General features: G+C 44.8%; 2 protein-coding genes across 2 annotated transcripts in view; one reads left to right on the forward strand and one right to left on the reverse strand.

Moving 5' to 3' along the window:
• RBAK (RB associated KRAB zinc finger) overlaps positions 1-27,573 on the reverse strand; it is an 813,856-nt gene that overhangs the window by 677,896 nt on the left and 108,387 nt on the right. The gene's annotated exons all lie outside the window — the stretch shown is intronic.
• Positions 1,712-10,336, forward strand: LOC309854221 (speedy protein E4-like; the record flags this gene model as incomplete). The annotated part of the gene is made up of 6 exons (XM_082713053.1): positions 1,712-1,826; positions 2,322-2,519; positions 3,387-3,445; positions 3,928-4,013; positions 9,921-10,089; positions 10,274-10,336. The coding sequence occupies 6 exons, from the start codon at positions 1,712-1,714 to the stop codon at positions 10,334-10,336; spliced, it is 690 nt and encodes a 229-aa protein (XP_082569179.1).

Genomic DNA, 27,573 nt, shown 5'->3' on the forward strand with positions numbered 1-27,573 from the left:
ATATTATTCATCTTTAAAAAGGAAGGAATTCTGTCACACACTATAACACAAAGGAGCTTGGAAGACATTTTGTTGAATGAAATAAATCAGAAACATACGCATAAAATACTGCATGATTCTACTGATAGGAGCTATCTGAAATAGCCCAATCTCTAGAGACAGAAAGTGGAATGGTGCTTGCCAGGGGCTGGGGGAGGGGAGAAGGGGGAGTTCTCCTTCAGTGGGTGCAGAGTTTCAGTTTCAGGGAAGACGAAAAAGTTCTGGAGAAGGATGGTGCTGATGGTCACACAGAGACCCGAAGGTGCATACTGCTACCCAATCATACCCTCAAAAATGGTTAAAATGGTAAATTTTCAGTCCTGTTATTTTAACACAGGAGGAGAGAGTGAGCAAGATTCAGATGCACAGGTGAGAAGCAGAGGTAGGAGGTAGGAGGTTGGGAAGAGGCTTCCTCTGATGTTAATGGACAGCTGGCCAAGACCTCTGTGACGGCGTCTGCGCTCCCACATGCTTCCCACCTTCTTGGTTAAACAGATTCTGCCTTAAACGGGAGATTTTTCCATCTAGCCTTTTTGTGCATGTGGCATTTTGTTCAAAAGATACACAAGTGGTCCTGAAGTTTCTGGGTCGAGAGTGATACACGGGCTTACAAATTTCAGATGCAGACTAGAGCTGATTAATTGCGATCAAGGGGCAGGTTTTGGGTGGTCCAGGGACTTCTTAAGTTGTAGACACCGTCTGAAGTGTGTGAGAACACAGGTACAGTTATCTACCGGTTCAGGTTCCCAAAATGTCTCTTGGGCTCAGAGATGCCTCAGAGGAGAGCGTGAGTGCTCCCCCACCACTGAACACCCACCCCCAACACAATGTCAGTAAAACATGGAGCGGAAGAAGTCTACCAAATTAAGCGATTTAAACTAACTTTTTTTTTTAAAAAAATTATTTATTTATTTGTCAGAGAGAGAGAGGGAGAGGGAGCGAGTGAGCACAGGCAGAGAGGCAGGCAGAGCCAGAGGGAGAAGCAGGTTCCCCGACGAGCCAGGAGCCTGATGTGGGACTCAATTCCAGAATGATGGATCGTGACCTGAGCCGAAGGCAGCCGCTTAACCAACTGAGCCACCCAGGTGTCCCTTAAACTAACTTTTAATTCCAACAAGTCCATGTACCTGGACCTTCTTGACATACTTATGTCTGTCTTGTAAGTTCTTACGTTTCGGCCCATCCCAAATTCCCTTGTCTCTTTCCTCCTTCTCCCACTAGATTGTGCCCTGAATTAGGAATAGGAAGGATGGAGAGAACCCAACATGTGCCAAGAGGGGAGAGAGCCGGGCATCTGCTGGAGAGGAGTAGAGTGATCCAGACCCCTCGAGGACAGTTTTGGAGGATGGTCGAAGGCTGGGTCGGTGGCTGGAAACAGCCCTTACCTCGAGATCCCAAACTGGACACCAGTGTGGCAGTTACGTGTTTCCCTTCAAACTGGTTGCCAGGCTGGAATGACCTGTGACATCAGAGGCTTCCGACCTTCCTGATTGGAAGGACCAGATTCCATGGTGCTTGGCAGCAGAGGTGGACAACTGTATCTTCACAGACCTTTTCGCCACTCCTGGCTTTGCCCCAGCTTGGAGAAGGGATCACGGGCTTGTGTTCTGTCGGAATTTGCCCAGAAAGGGTCTAGGGTTTCTGGGAGGCCAGAAAGAGCTAGGGAGAAATCATGGCTGATGATCAACCTAATCAACCGCATTCCCAGTCTGAGGACCAGAGTCCCCAGCCTAGCACCTCAGGGTACCCCTTCAATGTGGTGGATGATGAAATCCCAGGACCATCAGGTGAGAAAGGAGGAAGAGGAAGGGACTTGAGAGGCTTGGCTAGTAAAGAGGAATGGGTACAAAAGTCAGGAAGGAGTGTCTGAGTAGGGTGTGTGTGACAGGAGAGATCCAGAAAGCCGGGGATTGGAGAAGGAAAGTATAGGAGTTGGGGACAAAACTGTAAGCATGGAAGGAATACCCAAGAAGTAGGGAAAGAGGGTTAGGAGATGAGGTCCAAAGAGGAGGTAAAGGAAGAGAGGTAATGATGTCATTATTCCCAGGGGAGAAGTTATCTACAATGAAATTTTGAGGATGGGGGTGGTGAAACAGTGCCAAAGATGAATGGGGACAGATGTGTATCAACAAAGGAGAAAGATGGAAACATGGTTGGGGAGATGTCAATTGTCAGGAAGGCTGGAGAGAATGAAGGGGAAGTTGGGGTTTTTGGAGGGGGAGAAGGGGTGGCTGAATTCCAAAGACAAAAGCCTTATACTGTAGCCTGGTTTCTTCACTCAGCCCCCTGGGTAGACCCCCGCCCCATGCCTGAGTCCCCCACAAGGAAGAGAGGAAGGGATGAGTCAGATGAGGAGACAGGCTCTGGCGCTGAGGACATCTGGGTCGTGGAGTCACTGTGTGGCCTCAAGATGAAGTTGAAGAGACAACGGGTGTCTTCAGTGCTCCCTGAACACCACGAGGTCTTCAAAAAGTTGCTTGGTAAGAAGATCTCCTCCAACCCTCTTCCATTTTCTCTTTAAATTCAAGAAGCTTCCAATGGAAAAGAATTTTCCAGTGGAAAAGAATTCTCTGAAGGTTTGTGAGCTCTCCATCCTTGGAGGACTCCATAATGATCCGTCACTGGGGACACATAAAAATGACAGAGGATTAGGTGAGACTTGGAGAAAGGTCTGTACTTGGGATGAGAAAGCTTGGTTTCAGTTAAACTCCTGAGATGTCTTAGTTCTTATTGGTCTTTTGCTTTTTTTTTTTTTTTTGATATTTTATTTATTTGTCAGAGAGAGAGAGAGAGAGATCACAAGCAGGCAGAGGCAGACAGAAAAAGAGGGGGAAAGCAGGCTCCCCGTTGAGGAGAGAGCCTGATGTGGGGCTCGATCCCAGAAACCTGGGATCATGACGTGAGCCGAAGCAGAAGCTTTAAGCCATGGAGCCACCCAGGTTCCCCTTATTGGCCTTTTGACACTAAATGTCTTTGGCTGTGTGTGTGGAGTTGGGCAGGGGGTGTGGAAATGACATCCCATCTTTAGACCCTTATGTCACTGTGGGATGAGAAAATGACAGGGAATGACTGTGGTCTCCGCAGTGGCATGTCCATGCATCATGAGACAGCTTCCCTGTTGACCTCCCATCCAATCTTACAGGTGTGCTCCCTCAGCCTCCCCACGCCAGAAGCCACCAAATTTCCCTGGGAGGTGACTGGTCTTTGCTCCCTTTTGCCCATCAGCCTCACCGCTGGCCACATCCTGGAAGTTCCCCAGGAGAGGCATCATTCTCCTCTTTGCCCTGGAACGCTCCCACAATAACCCCTTTCTGCTTGTCAACCTGACCTATGCCCTCTTTTCACAGAGGATCCTGTCATTCAAAAATTTCTGGCCTGGGACAAAAATCTGAGCGTATCCGACAAGGTATCATTGTTCTCCACTCAGATGTGTTCTTGCTCCAACATCTGTCCTGGGGCAGGGCGATGCCTCCAAAACCCTGTCTCCAACCTCATCCTGCCAACACTTCCCGCTGGGGACCTCGTGGTTTCCTGCAGGTCCTCTGGGACCTGAGTCCCAGGCGTGCCCCTCAGGCTGTTGCCACCTTAAGTCCCTTCTCTCTCAGCTCTTGGGTGGGGCTCCCTTGGCTCCAGCTTCTCAGAGACCCTCCAGAGGCCGGCTGTCCTGAAGACAAGCCCTCAGACCAGCACAGCTTGCTATCCTGGGAGCACCATCAACCCTTCCCTTGACTTCTTTGGTTTGCAACCAACCTGTTGACACAAATAAGCAAATTCACCCAGTCTGTCAAAGCGGGAGCACCTGCTCCAGCCTCCTGTCCCCATCCCCCACTGGTTTTCCTCGCCCAGGATGTGACTTCTCTCTGACACTGTCTCTCCTCTTGCCGCCAGTATCTCCTGTCTATGGTCATAGCTTACTTCAGCCGTGCTGGCCTCTTCTCCTGGCAGTACCAGCGAATCCATTTCTTCATAGCCCTGTGAGTATTTTTGTCTCATCCCTCAGTAGAATTCGCTACCTGGGTGGATGGAGGGGGAAAGTGGGACCCTAACCTTTCATCTACTTTTTTTTTTAAACCATTTGTAACTGTTTATTACCCTACTTTTTAAAAACACTGTTGACCCCGTGTATAAAAACGATGGGATTATAGTATAGTGTTTTTTAGACTGTTTCTTGTAAACACAAACATCCCTGACGTCAGCCAGGAGAAGCAAACAGAAGACCCTTCTAAGAGGACAGAAGGAAGGAACGGACACGGCCCTGCCCTGAGCAAACAGACTAGCGAAGCAGCCGGTCCTGATCCTCCGTCTGTCCCCTTCCAACGGCGATACCAAGCATAATTGTTTTCCTCTACGAATTCCCAGCACAAATGCCTCGATTCACGCCCCCAAGACTTAGCACAGATCTGTTGTGAGTGTTTCCACGGGTGTGTCTTACAACACTGTCCCCAAGCCTGTGGGCGCTATGTGCATGAAGTCCTTCAAAGCTCTGGTCTCCTCCTCCACTCTCCAGGGCCAGTGGTGTTCTGGGTCAAGGCAAGGCTTCTGAGATTGGATCCAACCCTTTCGTCTTCGTCCGATTTGCTCATCCCCTTGGTGTTTCAACCTTATAAGGACACTTCCCTCTGTTCCTATATTGCGTTTTCTGTCTAGGTAATTTTGCACCTATACCTGAGGAAAACAACTTGTCCTCAAGGCCAACTTCAACTCCCAAATCTTCAGATGCTCCCCCCTTCCCCGCACCGCCAACCTCCCTGACTTCTGCACCGCAGCAGCACTTCTGTTAAAATCCGAGTGTCATGGAGAGTCTGGACTATGGTTATTGCCTATCCACTCACCGCTCCACCCCCCTGTCCCCTTCCCCAATCCCATTAGACTCGATGCCTGCAGGACTTGTCAACATATTACCACACTCTCAAAGCACTGCAGAATTCCTTCTGTTTTGCATAGGTTTAAGTTATGTTGAGACTAGGAGGTGATCAGTATTGCACTTGAACATGAGAAAAAGCATCATTTATTCATTCAACAAATACATATAGAGTACACCTTATGGACCAAGGACATGAGGCAATGGGAAGAGAGGTTCAAGAGTGCGTGTTGAATTAATGCACCCAATGAACCCAGTCCTGTATTACTCATTTGGTAGGAAAGTCATGGTTACAGAATAGAACAGGGTCAGCTCCTGCCCATGAGAGATGTATATGGCCTTGCTCTATGGGAAGACAGGTTTGTGCACAAACTCGCTAAAGGGAAGGGGTGGGTGTGGGTGTTCCCCCACAGGACATGCCCTCAGGCTTCCCATTGAGTTCCCTCTCCATCCTCAAGCTAGGAGAAGTCTCTGCCGAGCCATGCCTACCTTTTTTAAAAATTTTTTATTTTTAATTTTTTATAAACATATATTTTTATCCCCAGGGGTACAGGTCTGTGAATCACCAGGTTTACACACTTCACAGCTCTCACCAAAGCACATACCCTCCCCAATATCCATAATCCCACCTCCTTCTCCCAACCCCCTCCCCCCAGCAACCCTCTGTTTGTTTTGTGAGATTAACAGTCACTTATGATTTGTCTCCCTCCCAATTTCATCTTGTTTCATTGATTCTTCTTCTACCCACTTAAGCCCCCATGTTGCATGACCACTTCCTCATATCAGGGAGATCATATGATAGTTGTCTTTCTCTGCTTGACTTATTTCGCTAAGCATGATACGCTCTCGTTCCATCCATGTTGTCGCAAATGGCAAGATTTCATTTCTTTTGATGGCTGCATAGTATTCCATTGTGTATATATACCACATCCTCTTGATCCATTCATCTGTTGATGGACATTTAGGTTCTTTCCATAGTTTGACTATTGTGGACATTGCTGCTATAAACATTCGGGTGCACGTGCCCCTTTGGATCACTACGTTTGTATCTTTAGGGTAAATACCCAGTAGTGCAATTGCTGGGTCACAGGGCAGTTCTATTTTCAACATTTTGAGGAACCTCCATGCTGTTTTCCAGAGTGGCTGCACCAGCTTGCATTCCCACCAACAGTGTAGGAGGGTTCCCCTTTCTCCGCATCCTCGCCAGCATCTGTCATTTCCTGACTTATTGATTTTAGCTATTCTGACTGGCGTGAGGTGGTATCTCATTGTGGTTTTGATTTGTATTTCCCTGATGCCGAGTGATATGGAGCACTTTTTCATGTGTCTGTTGGCCCTCTGGATGTCTTCTTTGCAGAAATGTCTGTTCATGTCCTCTGCCCATTTCTTGATTGGATTATTTGTTCTTTGGGTGTTGAGTTTGCTAAGTTCTTTATAGATTCTGGACACTAGTCCTTTATCTGATATGTCGTTTGCAAATATCTTCTCCCATTCTGTCAGTTGTCTTTTGATTTTGTTAACTGTTTCCTTTGCTGTGCAAAAGCTTTTGATCTTGATGAAATCCCAGTAGTTCATTTTTGCCCTTGCTTCCCTTGCCTTTGGCGTTGTTCCTAGGAAGATGTTGCTGCGGCTGAGGTCGAAGAGGTTGCTGCCTGTGTTCTCCTCAAGGATTTGATGGATTCCTTTCGCACATTGAGGTCCTTCATCCATTTCGAGTCTATTTTCGTGTGTGGTGTAAGGAAATGGTCCAATTTCATTTTTCTGCATGTGGCTGTCCAATTTTCCCAGCACCATTTATTGAAGAGGCTGTCTTTTTTCCATTGGACAGTCTTTTCCTGCTTTGTCGAAGATTAGTTGACTGTAGAGTTGAGGGTCTATTTCTGGGCGCTCTATTCTGTTCCATTGATCTATGTGTCTGTTTTTGTGCCCGTACCATGCTGTCTTGATGACAGCTTTGTAATAGAGCTTGAATCCGGAATTGTGATGCCACCAACTTTGGCTTTCTTTTTCAATATCCCTTTGGCTATTCGAGGTCTTTTCTCGTTCCATATAAATTTTAGAATTATTTGTTCCATTTCTTTGAAAAAGATGGATGGTACTCTGATAGGAATTGCATTAAATGTGTAGATTGCTTTAAGTAGCATGGACATTTTCACAATATTTATTCTTCCTATCTAGGAGCATGGAACATTTTTCCATTTCTCTCTGTCTTCCTCAATTTCTTTCATGAGTACTTTATAGTTTTTTGAGTATAGATTCTGTGCCTCTTTGGTTAGGTTTATTCCTAGGTATCTTATGGTTTTGGGTGCAATTGTAATTGGGATTGACTCCTTAATTTCTCTTTCTTCTGTCTTGCTGTTGGTGTAGAGAAATGCAACTGATTTCTGTGCATTGATTTTATATCCTGACACTTTACTGAATTCCTGTATAAGTTCTAGCAGTTTTGGAGTGGAGTCTTTTGGGTTTTCCACATATAGTATCATATCATCTGTGAAGAGTGATATTTTGACTTCTTCTTTGCCGATTTGGATGCCTTTAATTTCCTTTTGTTGTCTGATTGCTGAGGCTAGGACCTCTAGTACTATGTTGAATAGCAGTGGTGATAATGGACATCCCTGCCGTGTTCCGGACCTTAGCGAAAAAGCTTTCAGTTTTTCTCCATTGAGAATGATATTGGCAGTGGGTTTTTCATAGATGGCTTTGATGATATTGAGGTATGTGCCCTCTATCCCTACACTTTGAAGAGTTTTGATCAGGAAGGGATGCTGTACTTTGTCAAATGCTTTTTCAGCATCTATTGAGAGTATCATATGGTTCTTGTTCTTTCCTTTATTGATGTGTTGTATCACATTGACTGATTTGTGGATGTTGAACCAAACTTGCAGCCCTGGAGTAAATCCCACTTGGTCGTGGTGAATAATCCTTTTAATGTACTGTTGAATCCTATTGGCTAGTATTTTGTTGAGTATTTTCGCATCTGTGTTCATCAAGGATATTGGTCTATAGCTCTCTTTTTTGATGGGATCCTTGTCTGGTTTTGGGATCATGGTGATGCTGGCCTCATAAAATGAGTTTGGAAGTTTTCCATCCATTTCTATTTTTTGGAACAGTTTCAGGAGAATAGGAATTAGTTCTTCTTTAAATGTTTGGTAGAATTTGCCCGGGAAGCCGTCTGGCCCTGGGCTTTTGTTTGTTTGGAGATTTTTAATGACTGTTTCAATCTCCTTACTGGTTATGGGTCTGTTCAGGCTTTCTATTTCTTCCTGGTTCAGTTGTGGTACTTTATATGTTTCTAGGAATGCATCCATTTCTTCCAGATTGTCAAATTTGTTGGCGTAGAGTTGCTCATAGTATGTTCTTATAATAGTTTGTATTTCTTTGGTGTTAGTTGTGATCTCTCCTCTTTCATTCATGATTTTATTTATTTCGGTCCTTTCTCTTTTCTTTTGGATAAGTCGGGCCAGGGGTTTATCAATTTTATTAATTCTTTCAAAGAACCAGCTCCTAGTTTCGTTGATTTGTTCTATTGTTTTTTGGTTTCTATTTCATTGATTTCTGCTCTGATCTTTATGATTTCTCTTCTCCTGCTGGGCGTAGGGTTTCTTTCTTGTTCTCTCTCCAGCTCCTTTAGGTGTAGGGTTAGGTTGTGTACCTGAGACCTTTCTTGTTTCTTGAGAAAGGCTTGTACAGCTATATATTTTCCTCTCAGGACTGCCTTTGTTGTGTCCCACAGATTGGAACCATTGTATTTTCATTATCATTTGTTTCCATGATTTTTCTCAATTCTTCTTTAATTTAGAAGAAGGATGCTGTTTAGTCTCCATGTATTTGGGTTCTTTCCAAACTTCCTTTTGTGGTTGAGTTCTAGCTTCAGAGCATTGTGGTCTGAAAATATGCAGGGAATGATCCCAATATTTTGATACCGGTTGAGTCCTGATTTAGGACCGAGGATGTGATCTATTCTGGAGAATGTTCCATGTGCACTGGAGAAGAATGTGTATTCTGTTGCTTTGGGATGAAAAGTTCTGAATATATCTGTGATGTCCATCTGGTCCAGGGTGTCCTTTAAGTCCTTTATTTCCTTGCTGATCTTTTTCTTGAATGATCTGTCCATTTCAGTGAGGGGAGTGTTAAAGTCCCCTACTATTATTGTATTATTGTTGATGTGTTTCTTTGATTTGGTTATTAATTGGTTTATATAGTTGGCTGCTCCCACGTTGGGGGCATAGATATTTAAAATTGTTAGATCTTCTTGTTGGGCAGACCATTTGAGTTGATATAGTGTCCTTCCTCATCACTTATTATAGTCTTTGTCTTAAAATCTAATTGATCTGATATAAGGATTGCCACTCCTGCTTTCTTCTGATGTCCATTAGCATGATAAATTCTATTCCACCCTCTCACTTTAAATCTGGAGGTGTCTTCAGGCTTAAAATGAGTTTTTTGGAGGTAACATATAGATGGGTTTTGTTTTTTATCGTTTCTGATACCCTGTGTCTTTTGACAGGGGCATTTAGCCCATTAACATTCAGGGTAACTATTGAGAGATATGAATTTAGTGCCATTGTATTGCCTGTAAGGTGACTGTTACTGTATATGGTCTCTGTTCCTTTCTGATCTACCACTTGTAGGCTCTCTCTTTGCTTAGAGGACCCCTTTCGATATTTCCTGTAGAGCTGGTTTGGTGTTTGCAAATTCTTTCAGTTTTTGTTTGTCCTGGAAGCTTTTAATCTCTCCTTCTATTTTCAATGATAGCCTAGATGGATATAGTATTCTTGGCTGCATGTTTTTCTCATTTAGAACTCTGAAAATATCATGCCAGCTCTTTCTGGCCTGCCAGGTCTCTGTGGATAAGTCAGCTGCCAATCTAATATTCCAGACATGCCCTCTTGATGACTGAGTGGCACTCTGTGACACTGGGTAATAAGCAACCTGTGTGTTGCTGGGAAGCTGAGCTCAGATGGGAGAGGGGCATCCTTCCCGTCCTGCTCCTGACCAGCCACCTGATGTCTCTCTCCAGCTACCTGGCCAGTGATATGGAAGAGGATAACCAGGCCCACAAACAGGCCATCTTTTCATTCCTCTATGGGAAGAACCGGTCCGAGCGACCCTTGTTCCACAAACTGAGATTCCAATTTATACGATCCATGAACTGGAGGACCAGGGTGTCCCGAGAAGAGTGTGAAGAGGTAGGTTGGCTGGAGGGATTTGGGGTGTGGGGCCCAATGGGAGAGAGAGGAGGTGCAGCGAGGGTCATGGGGATTTGGGACTAGAAAGAATTAAGGGTCTGGACAACAGGAGGGAGCAGGTCGGGGGTCGCGGGGGCAGGGCCCATCTGGAAGTTGTGTTCTCATGGGGCCGCTTGTCTTCTAGATCCAGGCTTTTGATCCAGACCTGTGGGTGTGGGGGCGAGACCGCCTCACTCTGATGCCCTAGGTCTCCTAGGGCCATGGAGGCCTGAGGTCATCGGCCTAAGGGAAGGTAGGTTACTGTCCTCATGGGTCCAGGCACAATGATATCTTGTGTAATGAGGAGATCTGAGGAATCCAGTAGCTGAGCCCACGCTCCTCTCCCTAGCCCCACACGTCAGCCTTCCATGAGTTATGAGGTGGAAGCCGTACACGCACTCAGGTCCCAGCCACGAGCTGACAACCCCACAGAGCCATGACTCAGGGAGACATGCGGGAGGCCAGACCTCAGGAAAACCAGTTTGTCACAGAAGCATGGACTTGGCTGAAATAATTCCATTGAAACCAATTTGGCCCAGATGATAGCTTGAGGAAATGTTGACTTTCTGTGAAAAGGGAGCAAGTTTCCAATTTTTTCCCCTACATTGTGTTTTTACTTTCTCTTTCATGCCTCAGAGATATGAATTCTGGGGACTTATTTACAACAAAGTAAATGTCTAACAATAGGACATCGGATGGAACAGTCTATCTATCCAATAATAAAAGATAAATTAGGACTAGCTGTGTGTTCATACAGATTTGTTTGCTACACATTGCTGATGCCAGATGACATCTGTCAGTCCTATGTGACCCCTGCCCACTTTTGGACGAGTCTCTCATCTCGTTCCATTACATCTTTCCCCTCAGGTTCACAGTCAAGGAGTTTGTCAGAATGAGTGAACCTTCAGAAATACTAGTTTCAGGGTGCCTGGGTGGATCAGTGGGTTAAGCCTCTGTCTTTGGCTCAGGTCATGATCCCAGGGTCCTGGGATCGAGCACCACATCGGGCTCTTGCTCAGCCGGGAGCCTCCTTCCCCCTCTCTCTCTGCCTGCCTCTCTGCCTACTTGTCATCTCTGTCTGTCAAATAAATAAATAAAATCTTAAAAAAAAAAAGAAATACTAGTTTTTAGCATAGCTCATTGTGATCAGCATGTATAGTTATAGATTTGGGCAGAGGATTAAGTAAAGGTTTGGTTTAAATAATGTCAACTAGTTCTCAGTCCATTCGGGCTCCCACAACGAAGTACTACATGGCGTTGAGCAACAGACATTTATTTCTCATGGTTTGGAGGCTGGAAGTCTGAGAGCAGGGTGCCGGACCCTTTTCTGGGTTGCAGACTAAGTGGGTTCTGAGTTATGTCACTGGGGTCTCTTTTATCAGAGCACTACTGCCATTGTTGAGGGCCCCCCCATGACCCAATCATCCCAAAGACCTCATCTTATAGCACCATCACCTTGTGGGTTAGGATCTCAATGTACAAATTTGAGGGAGGTGAAGAGACAAACATTCAGACCATGTAGCACTGACCAAATTTAGGACTAGGTGTTATGATTAAACATTAGGATCTAGGGTTAGAATGGAGGATTATGTGGTCTCATGGTTCATGATGTTGATGTTTGCAGTATGGTTCTTTGTTCAGACTTTATGTAGCACAAAAGGACCAAGGTGAGTTTCAGGTGTAAAGCAACATTCTCTCAAGTTTGTTTGTTTGTTTTGTTGTTGTTGTGGTTTTGTTTTTGTTTTATTTTTAAAGATTTTATTTGTCAGAGAGAGAGAGAGAACACAGGCAGGGAAGTAGCAGGCAGAGGGAGAAGCAGGCTTCTCATTTGAGCAAGGATCCTGATGTAGAACTCATTCCCGGGTACCTGAGCCGAAGGGAGACGCTCAACCGCCTGAGCCACCCAGGTGACCCTCAAGTTTGCTTTACTCCCTGAGCAGAATCACCTAGAGTCCTGGCTATCAAGCAGATAACCTCATGTGACATTAGGCTCATGAAAAAATTGGGGCGGGGTCAGGATCACCAAAGTCCAAGAGTCATAACTGAAAATGAATTGGGGTTTAGAATGAAGGATTAGAGATAAAGTTGGATTTATGAATTAGTCTAAATTCTGGTTAGAACTGACCAAGATGTTTGGAGTGTTGACTCCTTGTGATCTGACTTCCTCTCTTTCTCTCAATTTCAGATCCTTGAGCCCTGGGAGAAGCAGATTTACAGCAGGAAATCAATCTAGACACTAACAACAGGCATGAGGAAGGAAGAGAGGAATCTCTTGTGCAGATAATCTAGAAGAATCCAAAACCTTATAAAATTAGCTTAAGGGAATTTTCATATTGTACTCCGAGGAGCTGGGAGTACTTCTAGGAGTCCAGAGAAGGACAATAAGAAACCAGGCTTTTTTTCAAGATCCACCCTCTCTTGGGGTGCTACCAAATATTTCAGATTATTTAATTCAAATCTCGTTTGAGGTAGGAGTTGGAGATCCTGTTTTTTATGCATTGGGACACAAACAAGGAGTAGATTACTTCAAAAATATGAAAGGAGAGACAAAGAATTATAATCGCCTAATATTATGCCATGAAGTTCTTTGGTATATTTTAAAAATGTTGTCCTTAGACCTATTTTATTTATTTTTATATTTTATATGTATGCATTTATTTTTAAAAGTTCTGAAATAGTCATAGTTTTCAAAACATGTTCCTACAAAGTTTTGTGATGAGATTACACCTGTAGATAAAATATTGTTGACATATTCGGGATAGGTTTTTGTGTTTTTACTATAGCTATATATCAATTACACTCATAACTAGGTAGGTGATTCCCTCAAGTTGTTATTACTGTAAATGTTTATTTGACATGTAGTCTTCATTATTAAATTGTGGGAATCAGTTGTAATTCTTTTACTTGCCTGGATGACACGTTTGTAAGTTGTTTTATGTTATTTTAGGTTATTAAAGAGGACACTGCAATGTGCCTCTTGAGGAAACTACAAAGATTTGTGATGAGAATACACCTGTAAATAAAATATTGTTGACATATTCGGGATAGGTTTTTATGCTTTTACTATAGCTATATATCAATTACACTTATAACTAAGTAGGTGATTCCCTCAAGTTGTTATTACTGTAAATGTTTATTTGCCATGTAGTCTTCATTATTAAATGGTGGGAATCAGTTGTAATTCTTTTACTGCCTGGATGACACGTTTGTAAGTTGTTTTATGTTATTTTAGGTTATTAAAGACACTGTAATGTGTCTCTGGAGGAAACATAATAAAGATAATAGTCTTCATCTTCGTGGTGTTTGTGGTCATCTCAATTGGTCTTACTGTTCACTGTCCAATGATACTCTTTCTTAATGGGGTTGTGATTATTCAGCCACACTTCTTACCTTTGAAAAAGAAGTGTAAGCTTTTTTTTAGTGAGGATGTGGGTGTTTTTTTTTAAAGATTTTATTTATTTATTGGACAGAGAGAGATCACAAGTAGGCAGAGAGGCAGGCAGAAAGAGACAGGGGAAGCAGGCTCCCCTCTGTGCAGAGAACCAGATGCGGATGCGGGCGATCTCGATCCCAGGACCCTGAGATCATGACCTAAGCCGAAGGCAGATATTTAACCCACTGAGCCACGCAAGCGCCCTAAGTGTAAGTTACATATTATGTAGAAAAAAAAAAAAAAGATAAAGTGAACCCTGAGCTTGTGTCTTAAAGCAAGAAACAAGGCAAAGATATTGAGGCAGGAAAAGGGAAAAAAGGAAGACAGAGCTATGGGGACTTAGATAATCTGAAATTCACAACAAGGCAACGTGCCTCAGTGAGATTATGCATTTTAGGCGATGATCCATGGCAAGCAGTCCCACAGGTGCAAGGGAGCACCCTTCTTTGGTAGAAGGAAAATCTACAGTATGGGATGAAATAGAACAACTGGAAAGAAATGAGGCTTTGGGAGAACTTTCTGAGAAACACAGTAAGATAGGAGGAGCTAAAGCTGTCAAATAAGAGAGGCACGGAGAAGAAAGAGTTAATGGCAGGAATCCTGAATATTGGAGGAACCCATCTTGGGGGATGGTAGCACCAGAGAATACTAGGGCTGTCTCAAATACCAAGCTTCAGGGTCCGCGGGAAGCATCCCATGGATGTCTTGTCACATAGATGCATATCACCCGTCATGAAGCTCACCTGAGCTTGGTGACCAGAGTTTTTACTGGGGTTTCATTATGCAAGTGTGATTAACTCCATCATTGGCCATACCTCGAACACAGTCTCCAACTCTCTTCCTTCCCCTAGAGATTGGGCTGATATCAAGTGGTTCAAAGCCCCACCCCTGTTGGGGTTCCTGGTATGGCTGGCCCTATCCTGACTCATCTCATTAGCACAAACTCAAGTTTGGTCCACGGGGCCCAGTGTGAGTAACAAACACTCCTATCACTCAGGATACCAAAGATGTAGAGGTTCTCTCCCAGGGAGCAAGGAAGTAGAGGTATCTGAAAAATTATTTATACAACACACTGGCTATGGTGGAGGTTGGCAAAACTCAGTTGGTCAGGGAAGGTAACAGTTTGGGGACAGATCTATCACAGGAGATGTTGGTGAAGTTGAATAAATAAGGATAGAAATAATGGGGTCCTCATGGGGATTTGGAATAGCTTGGGAGATGTGAGATATGTAGGAGATGAACCCAGCACTCTATTAAGCAACAACAAGCTATGGAATAAAGAGAAACCAAAGGGAAAATTGTGTGTGTGTGTGTGTGTGTGTGTGTGTGTGTGTGTGTGTTTGTGTATGTTGGGGTTGGGGTTGGGGTGCAGTTCTGATAAATGAGATGAACTCCTAAGCCTGGAGCAATTTCAGAAAGTGAAACCACCAAGGTCAGAAGAGCCACACGGACATCAGCATCTGATTACAGCAGCTCAAGGAGAGGGATGGCATTCAGAATTGGGACACAGTTGATGGACTGGGAACAGCAGAGGCTAGATTCTGCAGACACGGAAACAAAGAGGAGAAACAGAATGGCAGCTTGGAAACAGATATAACAGATGAGACACCTAGGACTTAAAATGTATATTTAAGAAGCTTTAGGTCTCTGCAAGGTGGCAGGTAAAGGCAGATTAGGAAACAACTCAAATGAGGAAAGACCTGAATGTAAAGGCACAAGAAACAGGACGGTGGATGCACATAATAAAGCAGTAAACAACAGGCAAGAAAGCAAACAGTCCGGTGACTGATGCCAGGTGAGAACTGGGAGTGCTTGGGAACACTGGAGCAGAACATGGTGGTTTCAGCCTGAACACCTAGAGAAACTGAGATCAGGACGGATCCAGTTGAGAAGGGGGAGCCGAGGCTGCTGAGAAGGGGGTGAAGCTTAAGAGACTTGGAGGATAAAGAGAGGGACCAGCTGAGAAAGTGGGAGAGGCTAGAGGCCACCGAAGGCTGAGAAGGAATACGGATCCAGGGAGGTGGTTCGGAAGTGTGAGCTGATGGCAGAAGCACGTGTGGCTCCCAGAGCACAGAAGAGTCACAGCAGCCAAGCTTCTGGAACCGGAAAGCATCCAGGGCTATAGGTGGCTGCTGAGGGGAGGTCAGGAGGCAGCAACAGTGAAGTTCAGCCACACAGCAGAGGAGCAGCGGGCTTGTCCTGAGAAGCAGGAGTGATGGAAGAAGTCCAGTGCCTGGAGATGGAAAAGTAGGAGAGTGGTGGGGATCAGGGGTGTGATGTGGCTCAGTCAGTGAAGCAGCTGCCTCGGCTCAGGTCATGATCTCAGGGTCCTGGGATCGAGCCCCGCATGGGGCTCTCTGCTCAGCAGGGAGCCTGCTTACCCCCACCCTCTACCTACCTGCCTCTCTGCCTACTTGGGATCTCTCTCTGTCTGTGTCAAATAAATAAGACTGAGTGACAGACAAGGAGGAGCTGCTTTGTGAAGGGGAAACACGGAGAAAACTAGAAAGAAATAGGAGCAGGGACTCAGGAAGAGTCCCGCGGGCAACTCCGGGGCGCCTGTCTCAGTAGCTACTCCCATTCTCTCAGCTTCTCCCTCAGCAGGCAGCCACGTTCCCTCTACCTCTACTCTCATCCTAGATAAGGCGGGATTGTCTTTTTCTTTTCAGTTTTTCCCTTTATTTCTCCTTTCCTTCCTTTCTCTTTTACTTCCCTCTCCCTTCCTTTTCCCTTCCCTACCTTTCCCTCCCCTCCCCTTGCCTTTTTTCTTTTTAAGTGTGGCTTTTTCGAGACGTCCCCTAACTTGTAGGCTCTTGAACTCCTTCTGTTTTGCATAGGTTTAAGTTATGTTGGGACTAGGAGGTGATCAGTATTGCACTTGAACATGAGAAAAAGCATCATTTATTCATTCAACAAATACATATAAAGTACACCTTATGGACCAAGGACATGAGGCAATGGGAAGAGAGGTTCAAGAAGTGCGTGTTGAAGTAATGCACCTAATGAACCCAGTCCTGTATTAGTCATTTGGTAGGAAAGTCATGGTTACAGAATAGAACAGGGTCAGCTCCTGCCCATGGGAGATGTATATGGCCTTGCTCTATGGGAAGACAGGTTTGTGCACAAACCCGCTAAAGGGAAGGGGTGGGTGTGGGTGTTCCCCCACAGGACATGCCCTCAGGCTTCCCATTGAGTTCCCTCTCCATCCTCAAGCTGGGAGAAATCTCTGCCCAGCATGCCGTCTTTTTTTTTTTTAATTTTTTATGAACATATATTTTTATCCCCAGGGGTAGAGGTCTGTGAATCACCAGGTTTACACACTTCACACACTCACCAAAGCACATACCCTCCCCAATGTCCATAATCCCACCCCCTTCTCCCAACCCCCCTCCCCCCAGCAACCCTCAGTTTGTTTTCTGAGATTAAGAGTCACTTATGGTTTGTCTCCCTCCCAATTCCATCTTGTTTCATTGATTCCTCTTCTACCCACTTAAGCCCCCATGTTGCATCACCACTTCCTCATATCAGGGAGATCATATGATAGTTGTCTTTCTCTGCTTGACTTATTTCGCTAAGCATGATACGCTCGAGTTCCATCCAGAGGTGTGAAAAAGACACTTCCACGGAAGAAAAAGGCAACCTACAGGATGGGGAAAATATCTGCCAATCATGTTTCTAGTAAAGCCTCATTCTAGAATACAGAGAGAACTCTTCAAACCCACCCAACAACAGAAACCAACAAGATTCAAAATGGGCCAAGGACTGGAACAGACATTTCACAAAGACGACACACACGTGTCCAAGGAGCATGTGGGAAGATGATCAACGTCACCAGCCATTAGGGAAATCAAATCAAAGCCACAGTGAGTTACCACCTCCCGTCCCTTAGCATGGCTACTACCAAAATGCCTACAAATAACACGTGTTGGAGAAATCGGAACCCTCGTGCACTGCGCTGGAATGCAAACTGTGGGAGCCACTACAGCCAGGAGAGCTCCTCAAAAATTAAAAATAAATCTGGCATTAATTTCCCATATGATCCACCAAGTCCACTTTTGGAGACACGCTTAAAAGAACCAGAAGTAGGGCCTTAGAGAGGAATTTATACACCCATGCTGCATCATTCCCAATAGCGAAAATGCAAAAGTGACCCAAGTGTCCATTGACAGATAAAGAGACAAGCAGAATGCAGGCCACACATACAAAGCAAGCAATATTCGGACTTAAAAAGAAGATTCTGGCATCTGTTCCAACATGGATGGACTCTGAAGACACGATGCTCAGAGAAACAAACCAGTGACAAAAAGACAAACACTGGATGAGTCCACTTGGGTGCTGAGAATAGTCACAATCAGAGCGACAGAGAGGACAACACTTGCAGGGGACAGGGGGAGCTGAGGCATTACTCTGTAATGGGGATGGAGCTTCAGTTTTACAAGATGAGAAGTGTTCTCGAGACGGATGGTTGGTGGTGGTTGCACAAGCACATGAAAGTACTTCATGCCCGTGAGCTGTATGTTTTCAAGGTAAAATGGTAAATTTCATGTTACATGTAACTTATCACAATTAAAAAAAAAAGGAAGAAAAAAACTGAAGTAGTGTCTACCTGCATTTCCCTAGTCCCGAAACTTCTAGAGCTCTGCAGTCATCCCCTCCGTAAAGAAAAGAGTGAAATGGGATAATTAGTTAAGTATATTCACACGAGCTATCAGGAATTCCTCTCTCAAAAACTGAAATATTTTAAAAAAATCTAGAATCATCAGCTAATTGCGGAAAACGGTGTGAATTAAAGATAGGTATCAAGGTGAGCAGCTAAACTATGACAGAACCAATTTCATAAAGGAAACAACTTCTATTGATTTGTATTTTTCAATAAATTTAGCAGGACACGGTTTCCAAAAAATGAGAACATTCTCCAAAAAATAGCCAGCAGAGATTACTTAGAAATTAAAGATCAAATTGTTGAATCTTTTAAAAAACCCCCAAGTAAGAGACTTACGTAACAAATGGGACACAGAATATCTAATTTAGGAATTGTCTCCGATAACAAGAAATTGAAATGATGAAATAAAGCTTGAGATACAAAAGCCAGATCGAACAGATTCCACTTTCAGAAAGAGAAAACTAGAAGGACGAACACAAAGAATCAAAGGCAGAACAAAAAATGATACGTGAGCTGAAGAATCACACAAGCCTTCACGTCACAAGGGGCCATTCAATTTGCAAACAAGAATACTGGGGGGGGCGGAATACAGATCTACAAATTTCCCAATAAAATGCCCCACACCAAAAAAATGGAGAAAAAAAATGCCTAAAAAGTTACAGGTGGGGGGAAAAACACCACTGACCCTGGAACCTGCCATTCTACTTCTCACCTGAGAAAAACCCTTGGACAACTGTCCACGGCTTGTGAAAGAAAAAGAATTTCAAACCCAGAACTGTATGCCAAACCAAGCTATCATTTCGGCCTCCAGATATCAGAATCTTGCAAGAAAGCAGGACAACTGATTATCACAGGAGACACTTTCCTCAAAATGGTCAAGATATCCTCTGCCGGAAGCAAGCGAGAGGGCCACCCCAGAGGGCCATGGGGATGCTGGAGCCTCCTGAAGGGGGTGTTTCCGATGCCACTGCTGCAAGCGGTGGTGCCCCGGACTGCTGACACACGACTCCTGTTTCAGAAGAAAAGTGCTCAGCAGATGCGTCCCATCACCGTGTTTACAAAACATGTATCAACACAGGGTTTTCTACCCATGACGGAGGTGCCACAGCCGAGACTGCCCGAGACTAAACGAGTTGAGCCAACAGAAAATCCACAGCAGGACACTGTAGTTGATGCGGGCCAAGTGAGCTGATGAACTGCCACGGAGAGTCACAACTTTTTGGGTTCAGTGAGTCCACAAGGCAAGGATGGGAGGGGTCAGAAGACTGACCACGTGATCAGCACGACGGCTTGATACCACTCGTATCAACACCAACATCCAAAACGAGATGTCAGCAAACAGAATCCAACACCAGAAGGAAAAAAATAATATATGATCTCTAAGTGGTGCTTATGCCAAGAATACTGACTCGTTCAATCTTCGGAAATCCATTCATGTAATAGGCTACTCTCATATGGCTAAGAAAACACTTTTATCACCACTAAGAAGCTGAAAAAGCCTCTGACAATGTTCAAAATACATACCTGATATAAAAAACCCTCAAGAAACTAGGAGTGGATACTTCACTAGCATGAATGTGTGTATACACACACACTCTCATACCCAAATACACAGAGTATGTGTGATACATGTACAATCTGAATCACAGGAGAGCACACACAAGTTACAGAGACACAGCTGCACAGGCACGGGCATGTTTACGCAGTCTTCTCAGTTCTCAAGTCAGGGTTTTACTTAATGGACAAACGTAAGAGACAATCCCAGTAAGGTCAGGAACGAGGCAAAATGTTCACTGCGTCCAGCTGGAGAAAACAACTAGGCATATGAATCAACAGAGAGAGTAAAACTATTTCTATTTGCAACGGATATGCTCTACCCCAAAACTCAAGAGAATCAACAACAAAACCAACTCAATGAAAGAACAGTGTTACATAAAATCATGATATACAAAGCAACAGGCCCGGGGGAGCCTGGCTGGCTCAGCTGGAAGAATGTGTAATTCTTTATATTATTTTATTTTTTTTAAAGAATTTATTTATCCATCTGACAGAGATCACATGTACGCAGAGAGGCAGGCAGCGAGAGACGAAGGGAAGCAGGCTCCCTGCCGAGCAGAGAGCCCGATGTGGGGCTCGATCCCAGGACCCTGGGATCATGACCTGAGCCAAAGGCAGAGGCTTTAACCCATTGAGCCACCTAGACACCCCAAGAATGTGCAACTCTTGATCCCAGGGCTGTCAGTTTGAGCCCCACGTTGGGTGCAGACTTAAATAAACTTACAACAAAGAAAGTTAGAAAGAAAGAAAAAGAAAATTATTTTTAAAAAACTCAAAGAAACCCAACAGCCCTTGTTACATTAACAGACTAAGAAGATATAATTCAAGCATATACACAGTTCACGGAGTAACAGAAAAGATAAAAGCGTTAACAAGAAATGTACAAAATCTATACTAGGAAAGCTTTAAAACACTCCTGAAAGGCACAGAAGCACACCTGAAAAAAAGGAATGATGTTCTTTGTTCCTGGATGGGTCAACACTAAGATATAAGTCACTCTGCCCTCAATTACTTAATAGATATGTGATCCCAACAAAAATACCAAAAGCTTTCTTCCTTGAACTATGTGAGCTGGCACTAAAGTTCATATGAGGGCAGAAAAAATCAAGAACTAGGAAAATCTCCGAAAAAAAAAAAAAAAAGCTGTATAGGGGGCCTAATCCCTACCAGATTTAAAACACAACCTTTATGATTAAAAGGGTTTGGTGTCAGCATACGGATGGAGATAGGTCAGTGGAACAGAGCACAAAGTCTAGAAGTAGACTTGTATGATTACATGACATATCAGGAGGACCTGTGATATTATAATACATTATAACAATCCACTGATTTTTAATGAACAGTGTTAGAGGAACTATAGTCATTTGGGTATGGATGAAACTGCATCCATACTCCACACCATGAAAGAAAAAAGTCCAACTGGATCAGTGATCTAAATATAAAATATTAAACCACACAGAAAAAAAAAAAGGGTGAATTTTCCTATAACCCAATGTGGGGAAAAGTTTCTAACTATGATTCAAAATACAGGCAGGCATTAGGACTGCTTTCAACAAAGACAGACAAGAATCAGATTTACCCTGCCTCCTGAAAGGACACCAAAAAACAGAATATACAAAGCAGTGGCTTTCTTTTCTTATTATCTTTTTTAAGATTTTATTTATTTATTTGACAGACAAAGATCACAAGTACGCAGAGAGGCAGGCAGAGAGAGAGGGGTAAGCTCAATCCCAGGGGCTCAATCCCAGGACCCTGAGATCATGACCTGAGCCAAAGGCAGAGGCTTTAACCACTGAGCCACCCAGGTGCCCTCAAAGCAGTGGCTTTTAACACACGGATCTTGAAGCAATAAAGGGCAGCAATGAAGAACAGGAATCAGAGATAGGATATCAACAAGGAGAGGCCTCTGGTTACTGCCCTGAGAGTTCCCAGCCCTGGAGCAGGGAGGGAGAACCGAGAAGAGGCGAGGAGGGTTGACAAACTGGGGGAAACATGCAGGGAAGGACAAGCCACCACAGAAAATGACACATCTACTGAAATGGGCCTAGAACTGACCCAGATGTTACAAGTGGCACTGATCATTAAAATAGTTTATTACCGTATTCCTTATGTTCATAACATCTGAGTAGGAACAGGAAAGACATTTTAAAAGACTCAAACGGAACTTCTACAGATAAATACTACAATGTCTGAGAAAGTTAACACCCGACTAGATTAACACAGCACCAAAAAAAAGATCAGTGAACACGACGAACAGCAACAGGAGCTTTTATAAAATGAAACACACAGAGAAAAAGGAATTGGAAGAGAACAAAGAATATCAGTGAATTGGGAGACGACTTCAAGCTGCGTAACACACACACGGAAAAGGAGTCGCTGAGGACAGATGGAGGGAGGTGGAAGGAATATTTGAGGAATATGGTCAAAAATTTCCCAAAGTTGATGAAAATCATATACACAAAGATCCAAGAAGTTCAATGACCCACAAGCACAGAGACCGGAGGAAAGCAATACCAAGACACAGCATAACCAAACTGCTCAAAACCAGGGATAAAGAGAAAAGTTCAAAAGCATCTAGAAGAAAAACCAAAAACCACAGGACAAACGTAGGAATGGAGAGGATGACATCACATTTCTCTTGGGAACAATGGAAGTGGGAGACAAAAGGGGAACACATCTGATGTACAGGAGAAAACCCAGCAAAGCTCCCCTGAAACTGTAAGATTTTTTTTTTAAAGATTTTATCTATTTATTTGACCGAGAGAGATCACAAGTAGTTAGGGAAGCAGGCAGAGAGAGAGGAAGGGAAGCAGGCTCCCCGCTGAGCAGAGAGCCCGATGTGGGGCTCGATCCCAGGACCCTGGGATCATGACCTGAGCCGAAGGCAGAGGCTTTAACCCACTGGGCTGCCCAGGTGCCCCGCTCCCCTGAAATTAAAGCCAAGGCAAAAATAAAGGACTTTTCTGACATATAAGAGCTGAAAGATTCAGCAGCACCTTAAAGTGTCCCAAAATCCAGAAAGAACTTATCAAACTCAACATCCCAAAACCAAATAATCCAGTCATGAAACGGGCAGAGGACATGAACAGACACTTTCCCAAAGACACATACCTAGGTCCAAATGCATGTGCCTTACATGCAAAGATGCACAACGTCACTCATCATGAGGGAAACACAAATCAAAACACAAATCAAAACGAGATCCCACCACACAGCTGTCTCAATGGCTAAACTCAACAACACAAGAAGCAACAGGGGTTGGCGAGGATGCGGAGAAAGGCGAATCTCGTGCACTGCTCGGGGTAATGCAAGCTGGTGCAGCCCCTCTGAAAAACAGTATGGCAGTTCCCCAGAAAGTTGAAAATACAAATACCCTACAATCCAGCAATGACACTCTAGGTTAGGAATTTACCCAAAGGATACAAAAATACAGACTCGAAGGAGAACCTTCGATGTTTTTGGAACCCCGATGTTTGAGGCAGCATGATCCACAAGAGCCAAACTACAGCGAGAGCCCAAATGTCCCCCCACTGAGGAATGAAGACGATGTGGTGTATATATACAATGGATTATTACTCAGCCATCAAAAAGAATAATATCTTACCATTTGCAATGACCTCGATAGAACTAGAGAGTATTATGCTAAGCGAAGTAAATCAGTCAGAAAACGACAAATTTCATACGATTTCACTCACATGATTCATAAATATGGGATTTAAGAAACAAGACAGATGAACATATGGGAAGGAACAAAACAGGAGAGGGGAATCAAACACGATGAGGGGTGATGGAGGGATGTGGGTGGGGTTGGGCTAGATGGGGGATGGGCATTAAGAAGATGTTTTGATGAGCACCAGGTGTCCTATGTAAGTGATGATTCACTGACCTCTGCTCTTGAAACTAATATTGCACTGTAAGCTCACTCATTAAAATTTAAATAAAAATTTGAAAAAGAAAAAGAAGAACAACTAGAGGTGTTGAAGGAAGTCCTTCAGGCAGAAGGAAAGTAAGAGCAGATAAAAATCTGTATCTACATAAAGAAATGAAGAGTACCAGAAATGGTAGCTAGGCTATTTTCTTATTCCTTAAAAAATAAGTATTTGCTTAAAAATCACTAGTCCTATGGGCTTGATTCTACCTGTAAGAGTAAAATGACACAACAGTGTGATGACCCAGCGGGAGCAATGGAAGTCACAAACTCCCTACATTCTAAGCAATAAATGGTACCTTACCTGAAGATAAACTGTGATGAATTAAAAGTTTCATACAATAAATTGCAAAGCAATCACAAATAATAACTGTGTTAGAGCTAACAACCGCACACAAGACGTAAAATGGGATCATAAAAAATACACAATCGAAAGGAAGACAAAAGCAGGAGAAAGAAACAAAGCCAACAGTAGATGTCCGATGGATCTGACTGTAATTACGTCACCGCTAATCTTCACCAAAACATTCGGGAGAGGGGTGAGGACGAAACCGGGATGCTGAGAATTGAAACGGGAATGAGAGGAAGAATATATTTGCTAACGAATACTTTGCTGGGACGCCTGGGTGGCTCAGTGGGTTCAATACTCTGCCTTTGGCTCAGGTCATGACCTCAGGGTACTGGGATTGAGCCCCACATCAGGCTCCCTGCTCAGCGGGGAGCCTGCTTTCCACCCCCCAACTTGTGATCTCGGTCAAATAAATTAGTAAAATCTTAAAGAAAAAAAAAAAAGAATACTTTGCTTTATTATTTACTGCACGACCCAAATGAACAGTAACAGAAGCATCTTAAGGATGGGAGGGCCATTCCCTCAGCCTTAGCTTTTATCCCTGCAACAAACAGGAACAACGAAAACAGGTCTTCTTAAATCACCGAAGTTTGCTCACCCAGCAGGCCCTCGGTTTAGATAAGCTACATGCATGAGCCATATGTTGCAATATTTAATGGTTGTTATTGGAAAAGCTACCCATAACTACATCAACTCCCACAAACACATTTTCTCAAATCCCAGGAAATCTTGAAAACCCACAAGTAACGAAACAGACAATTCAAATCATGTAACGGGCGGCACTCTCCTTTTCTAAGACTGTCAGGAACATCAGTCATGTGTTTGCTCTACCCCCACAGCCCTGAGGTAACCTACTATCTGCACACATGAACTCAGAAAAAGACTCTGGGTGCTGATATGACCCCCTAATAATTGTACTTTACATGATAATGTCTCTTATTTCCACATTCCCATTTTAAAATCTGAATCCAGGGGCCCCTCAGTGGCTCAGTGGGTTAAGCCTCTACCTTCTGCTGGGGTCACGGTCTCTGAGTCCTAGGATTGAGCCCCACATCGAGCTCTCTGCTCAGCAGGAAGCCTACTTCCTCCTCTCTCTCTGCCTGCCTCTCTACTTGTGATCTCTCACTTACTGTCAAATAAATAAAATCTGAATCCATATAACCCTTCTGAAATGCATTACAAAGCTAAGCAAGAGAACATATACAAAGACAGGAAAACTCACCTGGGATTCGTTCATTCTCTGCTGCTCTTGGAAAAGCATACAGACTGTTAACGGCTGACCTAGGGAAGCAGAAGAAATAATAGAAATCACGGGTAATGCAGCTTGCCGAGGTGGGAACATCCTGTGTGAGAACCACCAAAGAAAGCTCCTATCCTGTGAACACTCAGAAGGGTCTAAAAATGTGAGAAAAGGAGAAACATCAGAGTAGAGCTGTTGTCACTCCCACATATCAGGAGGTGATTAGCAGGTTTCTCTCATTGGTTAATATAAACACCCATTAATTTTTCAAAGACGTTGCCTTCTCTAAATTAATGTTGAAAAGAAAACCCTCTTACACTGTTCACGCATTCTTTGTGACTATTCAAACTGCTGAACATCACGGTATCCACAGGAACAGAAAACACCAGCTCTCTGAAGTGGGATCAACGTGCATCAAGGCATACTTTTGTTTTTACATGAGATCACTTAACTCCGTTATCGCTGCACTTAAGAATCTTTTACTAAAAAAAAAATCCGTAACAAAGAGCACAGAACCCGGGCCCAGGAGCTGAGTCCTGCGAGCATGCCTACCTCCCGACGCCAACACCCAGAACAAGCCCCCTCCCATCTCAGGCCGTCTCCTCCTGTCAACTCCTCCACGCACGCTGGTCCAGCCCTACACTGGGGGATGCCCCAGGGCACAACCCAGCGGGGTCAGCACATGCTCCTGCGCGCTTACAGACGCGTCTGCAAACTGGACAGGGAACCAGGGGAGCAAGTGGTGGTGGTGGGGGAGGCGGGAACCCCCTGCGCTCCCGGGAAACGTTGAGTCCCACGAGTCTCCAGTCCCGGGGGAGTGCCCAACCCTCCAGGTCCAGCCGCTCGCGCTCTCTCGCCGCCCCGCCCCCCGCAAGACCCGCAAGCGCACGACCTACCGCGTCGGGACACGCCGAGCTGCACCGAGGCTCCCGAGGACTCCGGGGCGGGGGCTGCTCCTCCTCCAACTCCCGGGGCCGCCGTTCCCGCGGAGCCGGCTCTGGGCCCACGGGCAAACTCACTTCAGGTCGACGACCTTCCCGGGGCCCGAATCGGTCTCTAAGGGCCTCCCCGTCCCGCGGGCGCAGACCGGCCGAGCCCGGGCCGAGCCGCCCTGCTCCGTCGCCGCCGCCACGGCCAGACCCCTCCGGCCCAGCCCGCGGGCTCCGGGGCTCGAGCTCGAGAGTCCCCGCTCGAGGCTACGCCCGCACAGCCCCGTGCCCGCTGGATGCCGGCGCGACCGGACAGCGTGCAGCCCCGTAGGCCCCGGGACCCTTGCCCGTCGGAGGCCAAAGCCTGGGAACCACCGCGAGCGGTGACCTGGGCACGGGCAGGAAGCGAGAGCAACGCGGCGGTACTACGCGTGCGCGAACACGCACGCCGGCCGAGCTGCACATGCGCAGGACGGCGGCGGCGGTGTGCCTGTTGGAGCCCACTCCGGAGCCCATCAAATACCCGACCCCTGTTTCCCGTGAGTTCAAGCGCCCACATGTTAGGGGACGTCTCGAAAGTCTCCACCCTATCTGGTGGTTTAGAGGCGCTAAGCTGAGACTTGACTCTGGGACCAGGGTCCGGATTTTCCACTTGCCTTTGCTCCTGTTAGGGATCAAGGAAAGGGGTCACCTCGAGTAGTGGGCTGTGTTTATGTCCTGGATCTCTGGTCCTTTCCTTGCCCTGAGATCTATTGGGTTGGCACTGAGATTCCCCACGAGCAGGAGAGGACAAGGAAAGGGTGTATAGTATGCACATCACTGAAATATTACAAGTTTCACTAAAACACTGGTCTACAATTAATATCCAGTCATGACATTAGATATTATCATCCATGGGCACATGGTTTCTCCAAGAAAGGGCAAGAAAATAGAAAACTTAGCTTGTCCAGATTATACAACGAATGCATGAAAACTGTAGAACAATCAGAAATCACGCACAAACCAACCAAAAAAACCCAGATACCTAAGATCTTGGGCATCAGAGAGAATTATGTGTATGTTAGCTGAAAATGTCATTTTTCAAAAATGGGACCATAAGGACGATGCTTTATCAGTATTTTTTGGTGAGATGATGTAATCCTTTTCTTAGCCAATTGCTTCTTAACCAGTAGCGGGTGGTGAGGATTAAAAGTAAAATCTCCTGCCATCCAAGAAATCCTCTCTGCAACTATAGAAATAAGGACAACCACGCTATTTTTTCTTTTAAGATTTATTTTAGAGAGAGAGATACATAGCAGGGGGAGGGGCAGAGGGAGAGCTAGAGGAGAATCCTCAGCCGACTCTGT

Source organism: Mustela nivalis (genome assembly GCF_964662115.1).
Source record: "Mustela nivalis genome assembly, chromosome: 19".
Lineage (NCBI taxonomy): Eukaryota > Metazoa > Chordata > Mammalia > Carnivora > Mustelidae > Mustela > Mustela nivalis.